Genomic DNA, 22,432 nt, shown 5'->3' on the forward strand with positions numbered 1-22,432 from the left:
CTGACTTCGCCACTGAATATAGAGGATGAGTTTTGAGACCCAAAGCTGACTAGAATATCAACAAGAATCATATCTATCGTGTTCCTAGCCCCCATTGGATTGAAACCAATAAAATTTTCTACTCAAAAGAGGTAGGTCAATGAGACCCATCTGTGCGTTGAAGTCTCGGAAAAAAAAGATAACGAAAAACCACATATGTGCGATGGGAACTATCAGCATCATACATATCTAACTCTAAAAGAAATGCATGCACATCATAAACAAAGTAGATAATAGAGTTATTTAACCAAAAATAGATTCCTTTATTTAGTTTCAACTTAGTCATCTGATTTGGCGTATGTTTTTATAATATATCCCACTTATCGCAACTTAGTCTCGAGTTCAAACCTGAGTGATGGTGTTCAGTCTAACAATATCGCACTTATCGGCCGAGTTAGAACTTCTAGACTACAAGACATAATTAACAATCATGGTAGAAAGAAATAGTTTTATTTTTATGAATAACTGAAAAAATATTATACATGTAATTATTTGATCATGAATATATACAATTATATAGAAAATGTGATGATTACAAATATATTCACTATGTTGCTCAAACTACACATTATGGAAAGAGTCTTTTTCCTATATTTTGTGCAGGTATTTTTATCAGGATAATCTTAATTTACATGCGCACAACTTCCAGTTATAGCAATCACCATGTTTCACATAATATCTACACGCCTAAGACTGATTTTTACAAAATTGCTATCGATGAATTGCCCATGACATATCTTGTTTGATGGATTCTTTGCCTAAAACATAATAAAAACCAAACATGTTCAAATTTTCAGTCATATTTTTAATTTAAATATAAAAGTAAAATCTCCATCATTGAATAGATGCAAACCTCTCTCCATATCAATGGGAATCGGACGACTCTGGGCACGTTCTCTGTCCCCTGGATAACCGAAGCATCCAGATTGAGTAGAGTTAGTACTGAATTGGGAGTATGCTGAGTGCAATTGATCATAAATCTCATCCATCCTTCTACAATTTGCATCTCTGTGATCCATGTCAATAAAAACCTAGAGCTAAAAGTGTTAATTTTATATAGGATAATGATAAACAATGGAGTGAAGGGTGATATAGTGAGGGTGAGAGACTGCACCTGTGCTGCATTGTTCTTGAATACTGGAAGAAATCGTTGCCTACAATATTGGTTAAATAGAACAGTACCAATCAACAACGGAATGGTAAATGCAGATGCAATTGATGATTGTTTTAGTCCAAACACCCCTAGTGCAATAATTTGTGCCACAAGTAATGAAAAGATTGTCGTGTTGAAGGCAATAGGCCATAATTGTCCGCCACCATCGTATTTTGTAATATAAACATTGAGAATCTGCAATTGATGATATTAAATGGATGTCAAATGATCAACTACTAGACATGCTCCTAAGTAAAAGATTGAACATAATTAACTTCACGGAGAACAAAAGACATGGTGAAAATACTAACCTGGTTACGGTATACAATGTACGCGAGGAAAAAGTAGAACAGTAAAAATGGCAGTATCAGGGGTGCAAGAATAGAACATGTGAACCCTAGAAAACCAAATAGCAATATTCTTGGAACTTCTGTATGGTAAGGAAAAGTTAGGGTGCCATTATATGAATCTTGCCCAGAGCAGAGTACTAGCCTTTGGAATATGTTACAGAAAAGAGGAAACGGTTGTATAATCTCAAAAGCTAGACTTGCCCACCCTGATGATAGAACATATGTTGTGAAGAACGTAGCCTGTACGCCATGAAAAAAAAGACACAACACTATAGTTAACAGAAAACCACAGAAGATTGAATAATTCTTTATTTTGTTCTTAATAAGAATTTATCACTTGTCATCTTGGAACATGAGTATATCACCTGCGTTGGAACTGCCTTGGCCAGTTGGGCAGGTAGTTCTGTTATACTTGTAAACACCGAGAGTTGACTGATAACAGACCCGGCAAAAACATTGACAAAAAAAACATTCCAAATAGTGAAATACAAAACTTTGTAGCATGCACTTCTCTTCCTACTACTACGAGAAATTGGCCCCTCCACTGCTGAAAGTAACATCATCATTGGTCCAACACCAATTAAAAATAAAACCAAAATCACACTTGGCAAATAACCAGTCACCAATTGAACCGTAAATTTCCTGAAAAAAATATTGTTTACTTTACAATATATTTATATCATTTTAAACTTTCAAAATTCTATATGATATAAATAAACATGAATCATAACTTCAAATAGATCATAAGAGCGAGTCACATGATATATGACCTTGTATGTGCAACATCTTACTTTTGAAGTATATCTGTTAAGAAAGGGAACATTTTCTCAAGCTTGTCTAATTGAGTCAAGCCTTGTGCAAATGTGACAGGAATGAGAAATAGTAACACGAAGGTGAAAGAAGCCACCCATGTAAATATCTTTCGAATCCAAAGTTGCTTGTAAGGTATGCAAAGGTTGGACCAGTAAACATCACGTGGTTCAGGAGCTTGATCTGTGACCCATAACATAGGATTTGTAGCTTGAAGATTTCGAGCAGCCATAAGAGCAGCATACCGAGTCTTAAAGAACACGAAGGCGGCTGCACATTCCTGCAATAGAGACCCAAACATGAGCATAAATTGCTAAATCTGTACTATTGTATTCTATAAATAACTCTAATAGAAACAAATTTTATGTTGCTTACATGGCATAAATTGGGTACATGTCAAAGATGACTAATTAAGTGAATAACTAAAATTTGGATATAATTGAAAGAGGTTCAAGTAACTGTCAAATAATAGCAAATATCTTAAAATGAAATATATTTGCAAATAATGTCATAAATCATATCACATATAAATCAACTAAGCTAGAAAATAGACCTTTTTTCTTGCTATTATATGCACGTCAGTTAAGCCTGTTCTCGAATGTATACTATCCGTTTCATTAGCAATTATCTTAAAACTATTGGTTCCTCCACAAAAGTAACATTGCACCATGCTTGGCTTACAACTGTGTTCCACACCATCACCCAACATCTTACATATATATTCCGCATCATCCTAGAGGAAGATTAAAAGAAACAAAAGTTTAAATAATCGTCATACCAGCAAGGAGAAGATTGCTAAATTTTTATTAAAATAAGGCTTTACAGAACAAAGATCACAGATATCAAAGAGAAAAAAAAATTTCAAAAAATTCTGTGTACTAATGAAATCAATTAATGTTCAAACCTCTGCTAGGGAACATCGCAGATATCAAAGAATTTTATGTATGTAATACACATGAATGTTAATCAATATTCTTGTAAGAGAGAAAGTAAAACAATTGTTTCATAATAAGACCACATATAAGTCAATCTAACTTAAACCAAATAATCTCCTTCAAATATCTATTACATACACACACATATTAATGACAATATATGATATAAAAACATAGAGGGTTTCAAAAATTACATATATAGTTTGAATATACAAAAATGATATTTTGAGATAAGAGGCAGACCTTTATCTTCTCAACAGCACCACACTTGTACACTATTTGGTGTGACAAATATGTTGATGGGTGGTAATATGTGAAAAACTTCTTCACAGCTTCACAGTATGAATCATCGGGGGACCAAGGTATTCCTCGGACAAGAATCGTAAACTGACTTGGTTTTGGAGGCAATCCAGTGATATGTACTAGGCATAAATTAGTAATGGTCTTGTATTCCTGAACATTATTTTTAGTTAATTTGTCAAACAATAAAAGTCATATTTGCAAAGTGGAAAAAAAATTGTTAGGTAACCCAATTAGGTAAGATTAGATCCTTACAAAGTAAAGAAGTGAGCATGTTGTCAACGATATGATGTATAATGCAAGACAATGAGTCCAAAGCCTGTCATCAAGCAAAACTGTCAAAAATGAAACCATTAAACCATTCTTGATGTTTTATCATTTGTTCATTATTTTCTTTAGCCTCTACACATTATTTTCTATTTGAACTACACTCACATGATGAACACTTCCATCCAAAATAAAAAATAAAAGACATTGTGCATACCATCTGGATCCTTCCTGGACATTCTCAATGGTAAAGGCTTCCAGTGACTCAAAAGGTAGGTCTTTACGTATCCTGTCATGACCATAATAGTTCACTGGAAGCACTAAAATTGTGCAGATGATAGCAGCAACAGAAAATACTCGAATACTGAAGCAGGAAATAACAATACCAACAGTTAGTAAAACTACAAAATAGATTATAAAACTCACTTCCACTTAGTTTTTTTATTTGATATGCTATTAAATTTGTAATTAACAATTGGTTTTCATTTCTGTAATATACATGGTGTTGAAAGAAAATATGTAATCCTCACACAAGTAAATAGAATAAACAAAGTAGTCAATCCCGGATAGCGGCGCGGAGCGGCTGACCCTAAAACTAGGATAACGGGATAGCGTATAGCGGGATGACCGCTATTTAATCATTACATATGAAGTGAGAGAGAGGTGAGGGAAGAACTTGCAATTATTCTTTGGAACGGCTGAAGTGCTCAAACGTTGGTGAAAGAAGGTTAGGGGTAACGTTGGTTTTTCAGAGGGGAAAAGAATAGCGGGACAAATACCGTTACGGGCCGGGAAACACTCTATCCGCTATTTACCCGATAGCGGCCGCTATAGTGTTCTACACCACTAAGGCTCTTCCCATAGCGGCTTGCCTCCGCTCTGCTCCACTATTGGCCGCTATTGACTACTGAATAAATTGGACAAATTTGTCATGTTGATTGAAAAGGTACAACACACTTGAGTATAGCATTACCAAAAACCCATTTTAAATACTATGACTTATCCTATTTACCTGTATCAATTAATCATCATATACAGTCGACAAAAATGTCACTTCTAATTATCCAAGCATAAATCAAACTCAAATTCAATTATTAAATAATAAATTACCATATAAGAAAATAGTCTCTTGTGCATGCAACAATATGCATTATGTATGCTATATGTAATATAAGTTCCCACACATTTGCCATCTTTAAACATCAATCTACACAAGTTTTTACATTCTTGCACAAGAATAACTGCATAAATAACAAAGCTCAATTTACGAAGGATTGAACAACCTGAGAACGAGCATCCGACTAAAAACCACGGCATCCAAACCCCCAATATCAAGAAGCTCCTCTTGAGTTGTATCACATGCTTTCATAACCCATGTAGGAGACGGAACAAATCTTTCGAACGAAAGATCAAGGTTTTTCGAACCACCACGATTGGCTAGTTTTCTTCCGAAATACACATTAACATTGCTGGGTTGTTTTCTTAAGATTGAATAAAGTGAAAAGAGCACCACACACACAACGATATTAATTCCAGCAGAAGTTAAAAGAGCAGCAATGTTCATCTCTGCTCAATATATTGGCAGCAAATTTGACACCTCTCATTACCCAATCACAAAAACACAATCAATAAAAATCAAATTCATCCCCTGAAATCACAAAACATCACAATCAATTTCACCATTATTTCATTCAAATTTCAAATATAACATTTTTTTTCTTACGTAAATTTAAAATAGGAAACAAAAAAAAAACTTCAAAATGGAAATTAAAGAAGTACCTGCATGCATATGGGTGAACAAATTTGTCAACGAAGAGAAATTAGGAAAACCGTTGTTGAAAACCGAAATGTTGAAGGAAGAAAGGGAATGAAATGTGGATTGGGAGAAGGTTTTACGCAGAAGAGAGAGAATTTGAAACCCTAAAAGTTTTGTGGTTTTTTGTTTGTTAAAACTGTAAAATTGAAGAGAACGATGAAGGGGTTAGAATTGCATGAAATGAATAACGCATTGTTTCTTTTTTTTGCAGACAATAAAAACAAAAAAAATAGAAAGAGTAACCAATTCTCCACGTGGCTAACCCCCGATGTATTAAACTCACAAGCTTTTTTAAAAGATGAAAATATTATTATTATTATTATTATTATTATTATTATTATTATTATTATTATTATTAATTATTATTAGCCGTCTGTTTACCTTTTTTTAATACACATTACAGAAAGAAAAATAAATATGTGTATATCTTTTAATGAGATTTTTGTTATAGGATAGTACATTTTAAAAATAATATTAGTAGAACTAAAATCAAGATGATAAACATAAATTTTAAAATTGTTTTAGTAAGTTAAAATATATATATATATATATAATAATTTTTTTTATATTAAACGAATAGTGTTCTATTTGGATAGCTTGCTTTTTATATGAAGTTTGTATTATACGTCTCATTAAAAATAATATTATTTAAATATAATTAATATAATAAAAATTAAAATGATAAATGTTTATTTTCAATATGTTTTATTGGACTAACATGTATATGTTTTTTATGAAATTTTTGAAGTATGTCTTGCTAAAAATAATTCTATTTAGATACAATTACTAGAATTAAACAAAATTAAGATTAAAATAGATGTATGTTGTCTAAACATGCTAATAATATTATTACACTTAAAAAATGATAAACAAAAATATTCAAAATTATATTTTAAAAAAATCCTTAAGTATCATCCATTACCGTATAACGCCCTTTAAGAGGAAGGTCAAACATGAAATTCTTATAAATTTCATTACATAGATGTTCTTTCAAGGAAACTAAACTAATCGATTAGTGTATTCTTTTACTCTGGTTTTTAGGGGAAAGGGACCCTAGTAATCCAAGGGGCCCTAGTAATCCTCGAACTCGGTATTCTCCGAACTTCGTCTTTAGCAGGAGCTCGTTTACCACTCGAGCTCGATTACTTGGTTAATTATATTAATAATAATTAGTTCTAAATAATAGTATTTTTATTTTTAATTAAAATAAATATATTAATAATTTATTTTAATATTATGGTATTTAAGAAAAATATGAACTCAAAAAAAGTTCTTTTGTTAGATCAATTTACAATATTTAATTGACCATATATGTCAATTTAGTATTAAATTTTAGCTATGAAACGTTAAAACATATTGTTAATATTTCATCTCAAATGCTAATTGTAAAATAGTTATTAGTACATTAATATTAAAAAAAAAAATTTTTTAGAATTTTGGAATTTTAGTTTGAAGACCAATTTATTTTAGTTTGATTTAATTTTTAAAAAAGAGAAATATTAAATTTAAAGCTAATCATTCTAAAATACAATCTATTATATAATATTAACTTATTTTTAAATATAATAAATAGATTAATGATTTATTTTAGAATTTAATTGAAATACACAGTGTAAAGAAATTTTACAACTTCAATGCATAGCAATTACTCCCTCCGTTTTTTATTATAAGTCGTTTTGGAAAAAAAATTTGTATTTAAATATAAGTCGCTTTACAATTCCAATGAATAATTAATGTTATTTTTCCTATTATATCCTTAAATATTTATTATTTTCTCTCCTTTCAATTATATAAATTTATCTTCCACATGTCATTAATGAAGGATAATTTTGTAAAAACCTTCATAATTTCTCATTTTCATACAACAATTATTATTTTTCTTAAACTGTGTGAAAAGTCTAAAACGACTTATAATAAAAAACGGAGGGAGTAAACTCTTATTTTAACTAGCGTTCAAACGGGCACTCCCGTGCCCGTTTGTCCGCTTTTTTAATCTGCACAGCGTGAAAACACAAACATATTTTTTTCTTTTATGTTGATTTTAATTTAAAATATTTATTAAATAAATTCTATGATAGAAATTAAAAATAAAATAGATGAATTGTACTAAATAAATAGGTGTTAAAGAGGAGTTAATTACATGTATTTATTTGTAATTATCAAATGTGTTTAAGCTAAGATATATTCGTCTAAACTCACTTAATTGTATGTCCGCTTTTTTTATTTCACAAATGTGTGTATGCATTTTATTATGTTTTCGCATATGTTTCTTTAAAAAAATATTATTATTTGAACACAGTTACTAAAAATAAAAATAAGATGGTAATATTCACTTTTAACATATCTTAATTTCTAATTCATTTCTCTCTTCCTCTACCTCTCTATCCCTCTCTCTCACCCTCTCCCTCTCACTCTCACTCTCACTCACTCCCCATCTCTCTCTCTCTCTCTCTCTCTCTCTCTCTCTCTCTCTCTCTCTCTCTCTCTCTCTCTCTCTCTCTCTCTCTCTCTCTCTCTCTCTCTCTCTCCCTCTCTCTCTCTCTACTAAAAATATTCTCTCTCTTTATCTCCATCCAACTTCATACTAAAAATACTATCTCTTGCTCTCTACTAAAAATATTTTCTCTCTTTCTTCCCATTCCTATAAAAAATACACTCTCTCTATGAAAAATTCCCTCTCTCTCTCTCTCTCTCTCTCTCTCTCTCTCTCTCTCTCTCCCTCCTCACTACTACAAAAGATACCCTCTTTCTACGAAAATATTCTCTCTCTATTAAAAATATAATTATAGATTTCTTTTTTTTTCTCTTTGTCTAACTTCCAATCTTTTAACTTGCAGGTAGTAGTTATTATACATGGAAGTTATTTAAATTAATGTCTTGAGTTGTAAAATATAGAGTTAAGTGAAAGATATAATTGTGGAATATAAAATAGGTCAGACCAAAAGTGTGTGTTTCTTTTATAAATAGTTATAGAAGTTATAGATATCACTTGTTTTATTATACAAAAAGAAAATAGTGAAGTATTAAAAACAAATGAAATTGTGCTGCAGAACCAGAACCGTACATGAATAATTTCTTTCACATCATACAATTATGAGGTTGTTGTTTTTTATATGCTTGCCTTCCTTTCCACCTTCTAATATTATAGGTTGTTTATATTTAGAAGGTATACTGGAATTGATATTTTACCTTGGTAGAAATGAATGGTACGTCATTATGAAATATAAAATAGAACACCATTTTCTATGGTTCAATGATTCTTTCACCAATTTATAAAAATAAATTATTGATGGAAGAAAAATTGATTATCAACCGTGCCATCGCCATCTTTTAAATTGAAAATATATATCAAGCATGATTTGGTTGGTAATTGAAGCGAAGAGTAATAATAAATATCATATCTTATAAGGCAGTAGAATGAAACATATAATACACATTAAAAAAAAGTAACATAAGGAACAAAGTGTTGATAGTATCATAATTGTAGAGGAACAAAGTGTTATGGTACTATAAGTGTTGGATTTGATACTCTAAATGCAATTGGTTTTCTTTTTCTCATGTCTATAATTTAATAGAAAGAATAAGAAGAAGTAGGAGAGAAATATGTAAACAACAAACACTGAAAAAATAAAAGAAAATGTTACAACACTAATATAATGAATTTTGGAAGAGACATTCTCTACGTAATTCTTTTGAATGCCCAAGAAATAATTGTTGTTGCTTCTTTTTTCTTTCTTTCTCCACTTTTATTTTTGTTTCTTCACATGATTATGTGGTTATATACTGTTTTATAGGCTTTGGCTAATATGCATAAAGATTTTACTTATGCACCATGTATAAGCCTACATAAGCCATTGGATCATGTTTTTAATCCAGTATTGAGTATTGAGTATTGAGTGGTGAGTATTAAGTATTGAGTAATAACAATTGATGTCTAGAATTTGATCCAATGATCCAATGGTCCATAATAATCTATGCATGGTGCATAGATTTTTATCTATGCACGGTAACTGCACCCCTGTTTTATATGTTTAACCGCTCTATGTTAACTTCCCACGTAAAATTTACAGTTTTTTTTAAGTAGTTATTTTTAAAGTTTTATAATTTATAATTAAAAGTAAAAATTATTTTAAATATTAAAATAGAAAAGAGTAGTTATGCAAAGGGCAATAATGGAATAAAAATGGGCCAGACCAAAATGGTGTATCCCCTTTATATATATATATATATATATATATATATATATATATATATATATATATATATATATATATATATATATATATATATATATATATATATATATATATATATATATATATATATATATATATATATATATATATATATTAAAGAGTGTGCGTCCATGCATGTGTTTTTTTAGATTTAAATATATATGAAATTCTGGTATCAGATATAAGATGTCAAACGAGATATCACGACATAATATCTGAGCATTGTAACAGTTATGAATAAGTATATGACAACAGATAAAATAGTGCAGAAAGTAAAGAACACAGCGATATGTTGACCCAGTTCGGAAACAACCTTCCTACTCTGGGGGCTACCAAGCCAAAGATGAAATCAATATTCGGTAGTATCGATTCGAAGTCAAACTCCCCGCTCACACTTCTCACTTAATCACTACCCTTCCTATGATTTTACCTAAGACTCCCCTAGGTATGAAGCCCTCCTCAAATCCCTTTAATCACATAACCCCTGTGACAAACTGCACAATAAACTAAACACGGAAGACATTCTTCCAAGACACACAATTCTCAATACTTCACAGCTTATGAGAATTGACACATACTCCCATTGCTTAAAAGCTTCGGAGATCAAAACATTCAACACCTACAAGTTTATGAATGAAAAACGGAACTTACAACCAAATAAGGATTCCTAGAACCCTAAAAATACAAACCCAGGTTCCAAATAAAACTAGGTTACAGCCTTTCTCTTTATAGGATAAATCTCGACTAGACTGGGCTTCAAAAACACAGCAAAGAGGCTGCCCAAAATCTGCTACTTGTTCTCCAAGAAACTAGGTCTTCGATCCAAACTTTCCTAAATTATCTCCAATTATAGAAAGTGTGGAAATCTCTTGATTTGAATCAATATTGGATAACACATCAGCTAATTGATTATTCCAGAATATTCTGTAGTTGAACATAAGATACTGTAGCAATTAAAACACGATCCACTTGAAATATTAGGTCCTGCAGCCAAGATGTCAAACCAGACATGCTGAGACATCTTGTTCGACATGTTGAAATCTGCAAACTACAATTTCTTCAACATGATCCTGTTGAGTTTATTTTAACAAAATGCATGCCAACCTTAGAGAAACAACAATCTTTCCATTTGGCACATTTTGGCTAAAACAACCAATAAACCTATCATCAAAAATACAGCAGCGAAAAAACCAAGCAGTAGGGGTTAGCATAATATAGAACTTTCAGATCAGCTCCCCCTCAAAAGTTACCAACACACACACACATCAGAAAGAGATAACATCTCCCTCTCAATACGACACACAAGGACATAGAAGAGAGAACAACAAGGACTTCTCCCTCTTGACACGACACGCAGTTAAAAAAACTAACTACCCAACCCAGAAAAAAATAACTCTAACCCAAAACTAGACACCTAAGGAGTTAACCCAACCAAAAGCAAACTAAACCAAAACTAAAAAACTAAACACTACTACTAAATTACTCCCCCTTTTTAGCCACAAAGTGACAAAGTCGGAAAGGAATAGGAACCTAAGACCCAAAGAATAAAAAGTAAAATGTCTCGGGCATTTAACCCTTATAAAATCGTAAACCAGAATAAAAAGGATCATAGAGCCGATCAAATAGGAGTTTTAGGATCTGAACAATTTTAGGATCTCCAGGACTTTCTTCGAGGTAGAGAATGTTGTTTGATTCACTCTCTCTATGTACATGACTGACTTGCAGTTCAGTCAATATTACATCCCATGCCATCAGACCTTGGTTCTCACCAAAATCATGTGCTTCTTCAGAAGAATTATCCACTGCAACAAGACTTCCCTTATCCTTGGATGCAGAGTCTTGATTGCTTATGACATGCATCTTATCATGTTCTGGAGTCAGATTCCAAGCCTCAACCCTCTCGTGCTGACTAAATTCAGCTTCCAGATCATTAACCCTGAGTTCACCAGTCACAACTTCATCCACATAATTTGTAACATAGCTTATGTTTGACAAATTTTTCCTTAATTTGGTGAAAACTTCTTGACTAAGATCTTCTATCCTTTCTTCTAGAGAGTTATCATCTTCCATTCCTAAAGCTGGTTTTTTGACAACCGACTGAGTTTCCTCAACTTCAGCATTTGCACTTGAATCTTTGATGTCAGGTTCAGATGCTGAAGACTCTTCAGCATTATTCACTGCAACTGGGGTTGCAGTTGTCTTAAGGGTGTTCTCTTCTTTGACAAAGTTACTGAAGACCAAATTTGTAGAGTTTATTAACCCTTTAGACCTGGTTGAACCATAGATCTCTTCTTTTTGAACTCCACGATAGATAGCTTGAAGATCCTCATGTTTCTTTCTTGCATAGCTTCTAATGCCGACCTTGAAAAGGTTGTCTGACACTGTATCAGTATCACCCTTTCCAATGGACCTTTCATCCTTCATACACATGGATTCTCTCTCATACTTGGTATAGCTCATGTTGCAAAACATAGTTTTCACATATGTTCCACGAGAAGTGGCCTTCTTTTCCTTCATGTTAAAACTATCATGTTTCCCTCGACGGGGCAACACACATTTGGGATATCCAATCAATTTATAACATGAGGTTCTTGAGTGACCAAAACTTCTGCAATGATTACATTGCACAGGCTTATGAAGAGGATTGTTGTACCTTTTTTGTGATGACTTCCGATGTTGAGGCATGTGTCTTGACATCTTCGGATTTGGCCTTGGCCGAAACTCCTTAGTTTCTGAATGTTTGCTCATTATAATTTGTCTCCTAGATTCAAGTTTCTCATTGGAGCCAGTACTTGATCTCTCTATTAATAGAAACATGTCATGAAACTATGAGAAGAAAAAACATGTTTGAAACATGTCTAAAAACTCCTTATTTTTGCTCAAAGTTTGAAACCGTTTTTAATCAACACTGTCTAAAAATATGTTGTTTCTTAGCAATTCATACGGATCATACTACAATACATATGATTGTAGAAGGAACATTCTTTTTCTTTTTTCTATAAGCAAATAGATTTTTTTTAAAACAAAATAAGATTTCATTAATAAAAAGAAAGGATTATAAGGACTTAAAAAAAACAAGGCCCATTAGTTACAAAGTTTAAATCTAGAAATGTCTTGTATGTCAAGCAAAAAATTCTTAAATAAATCTGGATATAAACGATCAAACCAAGTGAAAGCCCTGGTTTTAAACCCTATATTAGCCAATAAATCAGCACAAAAATTGGCTGCACGAAAGGTGTGCGAAATCATAAAATCTATTTGAAGAGTATGCGCACAACAAAATAGCCAACGAGACTTGATGTACCAAGGGACAATATTCGGTTTTAAAAAAGCCTTTACCACTAAAGAGCAGTCAGTTTCAATCCACAATTTAGACCAACCTCTTTCCTTTGCTATTTCAATAGCCTTAACAGCCGCCAAAAATTCCGCAGCAACAGAATTTCCTTCATGGAGATTAGCACAAAAGCTTCCCATATGACCGACTTTGTCGTTTCTGAAAATACCGCCACAAGAACTTGTCATAGGGGAACCTTTTGCGAGGCCGTCAACGTTACACTTTATCCATCCCGGGAGGGGACCAAAACACTTCAAAACACCTTTTTGGAGGCCGAGAGTTCACAGCAATATCCAAAGCTTTAAGGACAAGGAAACTATTCATGTCAGAGTTTGAAACTTTAGATATGTTGCTGCCAGTTAGCTTGACTAGAGACACAATAGGCGGCTTGAGACATTCCCACGAGATTAACTTATCTTCAAATCTAGCCAAATTCCTAGTCTTCAAAATTTGATGAAACATGGTTGTGAAGCAAGATGTAACAGTGAGCTTTACTTGAGGAGACCAATTTGCCTTCAGAATAGAAAAACAGTCCTCAATCGAAGCCAAAGGAGGACAATAAATCTTACTGGATAACCAGTTTCAGAGCAATTTGCCAGAAGAGCACTCAAAGAAAATATGGTGAGCAGTTTATGGTGCCTTCATGCAAATCGAGCACATTGATGGAAGGAAGCAGCCATGAGATTTCAAATTATCATCAGATGGAAGTTTATTATGTAAGTATCTCCGAACTAACATAGAATAAGGTGGAGGAATACAACAGTCCCAAGGAAAGGAGGACCGTGAAGTAGACACCTTATGTTTCAAAATAAAATCATAGGCAACTTTGATCGAGAGCATACCATCAGCAGTACTGGTTCAGACAAGAGAGTCTTCAGAATCCACAAATTGAGGAAAAGTCTTGGTGATAAGCGGCAATAGACTAGGGAAGGCAGATTGAATTTTTGTAGGAATAAGCCATGCACCATCAACCAACCAGTCACAAACTTTAGTGGAGAGATGACTATGATAGATATCAGGGATATTATATTTCTGGACAAGTGATTCTCCCAACCAGTTGTCCATCCAGAAATTGACTTTAGTTCCTTTTCCAATAATCCATTGACAATTATCTTTGACAGTGGTGTACTTGTCCTTAAAACTGCTCCAAAGGGAGGATTTAATAGAGTAGGTAATGAGTCCTTTGTTTCTCTTAACTATGGCAGCAAGGATATGAGCCCAGTTGCAAGCCTCATTCATAAAGTTCCAGCACAGATGCAAGTTTGTTGCTTCATATAAGCAAATAGATTAATTAAGGTACAACATATATTCTTTCCCTTATTAAGGAAATCATTCAAAATTCATTAATCCCTCTGGACTTCTAGTCAAATCATATAAATTTTCAAAACCTCTACATTTGATTCCTATAACATGTCAAAGTCATGATACTAATTTAATGTTTGTTATGATATCATCTAATACAAAAAATTCATCATTAATATTATTATATTCCTCAGATTCCAAAAACACCACACAGTTGGCAACCACATAAGACTCACTTTTTTCCTCTTCGTCCTTTCTTGCATGCCTTTGTAAAATGAGTGTAATGCTTCAAACATTTGGTCTCCATCATAATCTCCATTTCCAACCATTGATTCACCTGGCTTCATACTGTTAATGTTGGATTATTTTATTAATCCATTAAATGTGATTCATGTAATTAAAAATTTGGCTTTAAATAAAAAATACCTTAAATGTTTTAATATTCCGATCGACGATGATAATTCTAGACACTATATGGTTGAGGAAAAAATTTTAGGTAGACACAAACATAAGAAATTCTTATACATACAATCATTTACAAAATTTTAATTAATTAAAAAACAAATATTAATTTTTCTGTCTCCTTCATAATCACAACCACCCCAACACATGTATCCAAATAAAAAAGAAATTAAAATTAAGATAAATTAATTTTTTTCGGCTTTTTATTGGTTGTTCCTAAGGATATGGATTTATGGTCGTTTCCATGCAATAATTTCTCTCTGGTTGGGATATTACATTCCTTGTGTATTATCATCTTATAGATAGACGTAGTTTTTGTTGGAGGCTACTCGGGGAGATCACAGCGAGGGAGCATTTTACACTGAGGACACACTTTTGTGAGAGACACACCACTTATCCACCTAAAACCTTAAGGTCATAGGCGAGAACTCCACTTACTCACACTTGTATTATTATTATAACACTCTCTCTCAAGTGTGAGTCCACAATACTCCCCCTCACACTTGTACCGCTGTTGACTCCTTGCAATGGAACATCACTTCTTGGGCATTTCGATACAAGTGAAGCGATCATTTTATCGTATCTCACTTACTCACACTTGTATTATTATTTTAACACTCTCCTTCAAGTGTGAGTCTACAATATTTCCCCTCAACCTTTATGTGTCAATTATTATAACAAAAAATGAGGGGAAACATTGTAGACTCACACTATATTCATTATTCAACCATCAAAACCATCACAAATCTGAAATAGTGTTGCAAATCATTTTTTGTTATAATAATTGACACATAAAGGTCATTTTAAAAGTTTTTGTTCTATGTCTTACCCATAAAGGTTTTTAAGGTATTGGTCACAAAATTCAAAATCTCCAACAAAACACTTAAGTATACATAATTTAGAAGCAAGTTTGGAATTGACAAAGACAACGTTTTATTTGCTTTCTATGTACATTAGATACATCATACATGTAATACAATAAAATTAAAATACATTAATGTACATATACATGTGAAAGTAGTTTTTTCTCTCTACACATTTTTCTTCTAATACACACTCAAAACTAAGAGCATATAATACATAATTCATATGTTTTTAATCTCTACAAATATACTATTTTTTAATTTCCAGATGAGAACTATTTATCAGATTCTAATCGTTCTTATAATGATAATTGAAAAACCTGATTAGTTATTTTTCTCCTAATAGTGTAATAATTGACATTATTAACAAATGGTTGTTTAATAGAATTCATTGTTGAAGTCGAATCTATAAAAACCTTAATCCTTCTCATAGCCACTTTTAAGGTTTCTTGAGACATATTCGCAAAGCAAATCCTAAACCATCCCGGTTCAGAGCAATGACAAGAAGATCCAGGAGATATATTCAGACCAACTCGATAAAGAATCATTTTCCAAAGCTCTTTCTCCGCTTCAAAAGTTGAAAAACTCAACAAATGTTTCATATCAACCCAACAAAACAATCCAGCATTGCTCTTTAGACATTGAATTCCCGCGTTTTTCAAACCACTAACAATTATTTCCTTTTGTTTCTTCAACCTTGTTTTGTTCACTTCCATATAATCAAAAGTAAATTTCTTGTCACCGAGTAATTTTGCTAGCAAATATTGAGTTTGTGACGAAATAAGTCCAAAACTTGACATTTTGGTAGCCGTAGATACAACCTTTTCGTTACTTGAATATATCATTCCTACACGAAAACCAGGTACACCTAAATCTTTGGACAAACTATAAACAACATGAACACGCTTCGAAATTTCATCATTTTGTAAGCTTCTTTCATTTATAACTTCCATGATGCTTACGAATTTGGGTGAATCGAAGACAGTACCCGAGTAGATTTCGTCGCTTATTATGTGGATATTTTTATCTATCGCAAAGTTAAGTAGAAGGTTAAGTTCATTTTTGGTCATGGTGGTGCCTAGTGGGTTTGAAGGGTTAGTTACTAGTACACCCTTGACCTTGAGGTTCAAGTTTTTCGCTTGTTGAAAGGCTTGTTCTAAAGTAGACGAAGTGATTCTGAAATCATTTGAACTCGAACAATTCATTGGAACAATTTCAACTTCAGTGCGCCATTTAAGATCTCTATCGAACCTGAAAAAAATTGAAGTAAAAATTGTAAGGATTAGATAGTTATAATTAGTTAAATTATGTTAAAACATTATTAAGGATATATAATTAGTTAAATTAATACCCTGGATAATAAGGTGTTGGAAGAATGAAAGCTTCTCCCTTATTAGCAAGACAAAACATGAGAATCTCGTTTGCAGAAGTTGCTCCAGCTGTGAGGACAAGATTCTTGGAATCAAATTTAATTCCATTTCCTCTTATTTTCGCCATAAACTCCACCAATTCCTACAACATAAAAAGAAGGAACTACATTAATGTGTACTATAGTGTGTAACCTTTTCAGCCATATATACATTATCTTTTAATGGTTTGTTAAATAATTTTATTAATAATTATACAAAATATATAACTTTTTTAATATATATTTTTATATAATTGTTAATAAAATTATTTAACAATAATACAAAATATACAATTTTCTTATATTTTATTATATTAATTTATATATATATATATTCTTATTAAAAAAATATATAAAAATTAGTATAATAAAATATATACAATAACACAATAAAAAAGAACATAAGGGTCTTGGTAAGTCAACTCTTTTATTAACAATGCAAATATCTCTGATTATAAAAGGGTTAATTTGAATTAACATTCCATTTATCTTTAAAAATGAAATTCTGATCATTAAACTATTAAACCAAAATATTAATTAAAAAAACACATAAACTAGTATTTCCGTAATATCAAATTAAATATTTAAAAAATAAAGCTTAAGGATTTATATAAGAATCTGTTTTGCATGCATGCAACTCATGCCAAGTAACATAACTACAAATTTTTTTAATTATTCATGTGTGTTCAAGTAAGTAAAATGACAACACATACATGCAACTAGAAAAATGTGTGTGTTTATTGTTAAGTACATATATGTCTTACATTTTTGAAAGCAGGTAAGCCATGATAATCCTGAAATAGAGCAAGTTCTCTAAATATAGATGTTCCATCTTGTTTCATCTCCATTGAATCAGAATTTCTTTCAAGCCATGATTCAACTACGTCAAATGAAAGCTGCAAATTCAAAAAATAACTTATGCTTTTCAAAGAAATATATATAAGAAAAACATATTAATATATATAAATTCTTGTTCCTTTTTTACTCTTACTTTTTATCAAATTTCTTTATGAGAATGTCATTTTTACGTGAGAACATGAGAATAAATCTGAACCATTAGATTTTAAAATAAATGGTGTAGATTATGTGTCAATATTTTTTTCTCTCTCCTCCATCATTTATTTTAATAATGAAAGAAAGAAAAAAAATATATTGATACAATTTGTAGAATTTATTTTAAAATCTAATGGTTCAGATTCATTCTCATATTTTCATATAAAAATGTCATTCTCATATGATACGTGTATATATATATATATATATATATATATATATATATATATATATATATATATATATATATATATATATATATATAATTTGCTTTAATAAAATATCAAATTTTATAGTTTATATAATATAGAATTTTATTTTTTATTTTTATTTTTTTAAAAGGTAAATTAAAAAATATATATAATTAAAATATGAGAAAAAAAGGTAATACACTGATTTTACACTGTCAACCAATCACCACCATGTATTCAATTAAAATATAATTTTATTTTTAAAATACTGAAATGACATGACATATATTAGAATTTTGATTGGTTGTATATGTAATATTGATTTACACTGACAGTACACTACCATTACACTCTTAAAATATATTTGATTTTTAATCTCCAAAAATCAAAAAAGAAAATAACAAACCTGATTTTCCGCAAGTCCCATCTGAATGATTCCACTAGGATTATGAATGGGATGATATGGATTCTTCTCATACTCTTGCCATCCTAAAAAGTAACTAGAGTCTTGCCCATGAGAATCCTCACTAGCCTTCCTAGACAACATGTTTTCTTAACAAACACAACAGTATATGCACAATTACTAAATCAATTTGTGTAATCAATAGAAATCAAAGAGAGTAAAATCAAAACCCCAAGAGAAATTAGAGCAATCGTATTGAAGAAGTGGTGTGGTGAAAATAATACATTTGCATATTTATACACCACACAAGCCCGACAATGTGAATGACATGCCACACTTATCAAGACAGAAGAATGTCTGCACTCATGCCAAATTGCCAATATAGTCAAATAAGAATAATTGTAACTTTATAAATGTCTATCAAAGTTTTTTTTTTTTTTTTATGTTAGTAACTTTTATTTAAACTTGAATAAATTGTTTACAATTTTTTTAAAGATTGCTTTATACACAAAAGAGCGGTTTTATTTTCTGACGTAGTAATAAATGTAAAACCTCTATTAAAGATTTTTTTTATATAATATATTAAAAAAATTACGTAAATAACCACGTTTCGAAGAAAATTACGTAAATAATCATGTTTTTGAAATTTCTAACAAGGAGGCGCCATTTGAAATGGCTTATTCTGGGAATTTTTGCCTTAGGCGCCACCTGACATGGCTTCTGCAATACAAATAAGTCATGTCAAATGGTGCCTCCACTACCTTTCTAGGAGGAGGAGTCATCACATATGGGTCCTCCTTGTATATGTGTTTTCAATAAATAATACCCCTTTCTCCACCATTCTTCACACTATACCTTCACATTTTCTCCCTTTTTTTTTTCTTCATAATGGGCTCTTTTTTTCATAATGGGCTCTGAGATTTTCACAAGATGTGACTATGTATTCTTCTCTCCCCTGAAATCGGCGATAAAAATGAAATTTGGGCACATCCATTCCATGGAGCGTCTTAACATAGAGTTGAACCGCCAGCTCACTTGGAATTGGAACGTCTCGCACTTGGTTGGAGGAAGTTGAAAGAAACAGAGACGTAATGATGATGATGCACGGTTCTGATGACATTATTTTGGTGCTTGTAATTTTTTAGATATTTTGTCGTGTTGTTGACGTTTTTTATCCTCTGTATGTGTTTTGTTTTTTTAGTCTTATGTCATTTTATTTTTAGCAAGCGTGTGTGTTGTAACAAATGTTCTTAATGAAGAAAAAAAATCATGTTTAGATCTTAAAGGAAGTGTGCATACAAATTTCAATTGGTTGAGTCACTAGCACGTGTGGGACAATTTTTTATTTTGTCCGACTTGACGGCATAAACCACACTTTCTTTCTAGCTTGTCAAGCTCGTCCATTTCAGTTATGATACGCTTGCTTTGGAGACGACCCTTTTTATTTCTTTGCATTTGGTCGTTGTGCCAAACAATTCCCCCCCTCGTACACATGCTAATAATTCTCTTTTGCTACCACTACAAAGCCATTGTTGTAGACGTATAGCAAGGTCTCGGACATGTAAATGGGAGATAGAAGTACTAATGCATCTATGTGAGAATAGACACATGTTGCAATGACATGGGAGCAAGGCATACAAAATGCTAGAAACTTTCTGCAATTGCACCAACGTTCTTCTAGTAGAACCCTATACTCTTGTCTTGGTAGCCCTTCGTTATGGTCGATTGTCTCTTTGACCGTGAACTTCTAGTTATGTCGGTCAAACCTTGTAACCATATGTGTGTTGGCTTTGGTACCTTCTGCCTTGATAAATCTTGTGCGACATTCACTCCACAATTGTTCAGATCGTAACACTGCATCCCACCTTTCACCTATTTGTGCAAACAACGAAGCCATCCTAAAATATGTTGATTTTCTCCCTTTTTTTTTTCTTCATAATGGGCTCTTTTTTTCATAATGGGCTCTGAGATTTTCACAAGATGTGACTATGTATTCTTCTCTCCCCTGAAATCGGCGATAAAAATGAAATTTGGGCACATCCATTCCATGGAGCGTCTTAACATAGAGTTGAACCGCCAGCTCACTTGGAATTGGAACGTCTCGCACTTGGTTGGAGGAAGTTGAAAGAAACAGAGACGTAATGATGATGATGCACGGTTCTGATGACATTATTTTGGTGCTTGTAATTTTTTAGATATTTTGTCGTGTTGTTGACGTTTTTTATCCTCTGTATGTGTTTTGTTTTTTTAGTCTTATGTCATTTTATTTTTAGCAAGCGTGTGTGTTGTAACAAATGTTCTTAATGAAGAAAAAAAATCATGTTTAGATCTTAAAGGAAGTGTGCATACAAATTTCAATTGGTTGAGTCACTAGCACGTGTGGGACAATTTTTTATTTTGTCCGACTTGACGGCATAAACCACACTTTCTTTCTAGCTTGTCAAGCTCGTCCATTTCAGTTATGATACGCTTGCTTTGGAGACGACCCTTTTTATTTCTTTGCATTTGGTCGTTGTGCCAAACAATTCCCCCCTCGTACACATGCTAATAATTCTCTTTTGCTACCACTACAAAGCCATTGTTGTAGACGTATAGCAAGGTCTCGGACATGTAAATGGGAGATAGAAGTACTAATGCATCTATGTGAGAATAGACACATGTTGCAATGACATGGGAGCAAGGCATACAAAATGCTAGAAACTTTCTGCAATTGCACCAACGTTCTTCTAGTAGAACCCTATACTCTTGTCTTGGTAGCCCTTCGTTATGGTCGATTGTCTCTTTGACCGTGAACTTCTAGTTATGTCGGTCAAACCTTGTAACCATATGTGTGTTGGCTTTGGTACCTTCTGCCTTGATAAATCTTGTGCGACATTCACTCCACAATTGTTCAGATCGTAACACTGCATCCCACCTTTCACCTATTTGTGCAAACAACGAAGCCATCCTAAAATATGTTGATTTTCTCCCTTTTTTTTTTCTTCATAATGGGCTCTTTTTTTCATAATGGGCTCTGAGATTTTCACAAGATGTGACTATGTATTCTTCTCTCCCCTGAAATCGGCGATAAAAATGAAATTTGGGCACATCCATTCCATGGAGCGTCTTAACATAGAGTTGAACCGCCAGCTCACTTGGAATTGGAACGTCTCGCACTTGGTTGGAGGAAGTTGAAAGAAACAGAGACGTAATGATGATGATGCACGGTTCTGATGACATTATTTTGGTGCTTGTAATTTTTTAGATATTTTGTCGTGTTGTTGACGTTTTTTATCCTCTGTATGTGTTTTGTTTTTTTAGTCTAATGCAGAAGACATGCGTAAAAGGGGGTTCATGTCAACCATTAGTCGGGTTATTGTATGCACTCATAGTAGAAGCATGCCTATCAGAGATTAAACAAAGACCAGGTTGCGAAACCACGTGTGTTCTGAGGCTTTTGCGAAAGAAACTCCAACCACACATGTCTCTCCCTCGACTAGAGCGAAGGCAATTGGGACGACATTACTGTAGC

The 22,432-nt window shown here is 32.3% G+C and overlaps 1 protein-coding gene and 1 pseudogene across 2 annotated transcripts; both read right to left on the minus strand.

Moving 5' to 3' along the window:
- Window positions 1-527: 527 nt before the first annotated feature.
- On the minus strand, window positions 528-5,850 carry LOC131655258 (CSC1-like protein RXW8). Of its 2 annotated transcripts, XM_058925153.1 has the most exons (12): window positions 5,634-5,850; window positions 5,138-5,502; window positions 4,072-4,218; window positions 3,843-3,906; window positions 3,531-3,740; window positions 2,906-3,085; window positions 2,334-2,632; window positions 1,908-2,184; window positions 1,504-1,782; window positions 1,154-1,387; window positions 893-1,070; window positions 528-797 (listed from the first exon to the last, which is right to left on the minus strand). In XM_058925153.1, exons 2-12 carry the CDS (start codon window positions 5,416-5,418, stop codon window positions 751-753), a joined length of 2,196 nt encoding a protein of 731 aa, XP_058781136.1. In that variant the 5' UTR covers window positions 5,419-5,502; window positions 5,634-5,850; the 3' UTR covers window positions 528-750. The 2 variants fall into 2 exon arrangements, with proteins under 2 accessions (XP_058781136.1, XP_058781137.1); XM_058925154.1 differs by lacking the exon at window positions 2,906-3,085.
- A 10,291-nt stretch (window positions 5,851-16,141) lies between these two features.
- LOC131655259 (1-aminocyclopropane-1-carboxylate synthase 3-like) lies at window positions 16,142-19,065 on the minus strand (annotated as a pseudogene).
- Window positions 19,066-22,432: the final 3,367 nt, after the last annotated feature.

Source organism: Vicia villosa, linkage group LG3 (assembly GCF_029867415.1).
Source record: "Vicia villosa cultivar HV-30 ecotype Madison, WI linkage group LG3, Vvil1.0, whole genome shotgun sequence".
In the NCBI taxonomy this organism is placed as follows: Eukaryota; Viridiplantae; Streptophyta; class Magnoliopsida; order Fabales; family Fabaceae; genus Vicia; species Vicia villosa.

What these genes read in the sequence shown, in the direction of transcription:
- LOC131655258 (XM_058925153.1), bottom strand. Translation starts at nt 5,418, where the DNA reads ATGAACATTGCTGCTCTTTTAACTTCTGCTGGAATTAATATCGTTGTG. An exon ending in TTAACAGATATACTTCAAAA is followed by an intron (nt 2,185 to 2,333) that starts GTAAGATGTTGC and finishes TATTTTTTTCAG; the next exon opens with GAAATTTACGGTTCAATTGG. An exon ending in ACATTGTATACCGTAACCAG is followed by an intron (nt 1,388 to 1,503) that starts GTTAGTATTTTC and finishes CATCAATTGCAG; the next exon opens with ATTCTCAATGTTTATATTAC.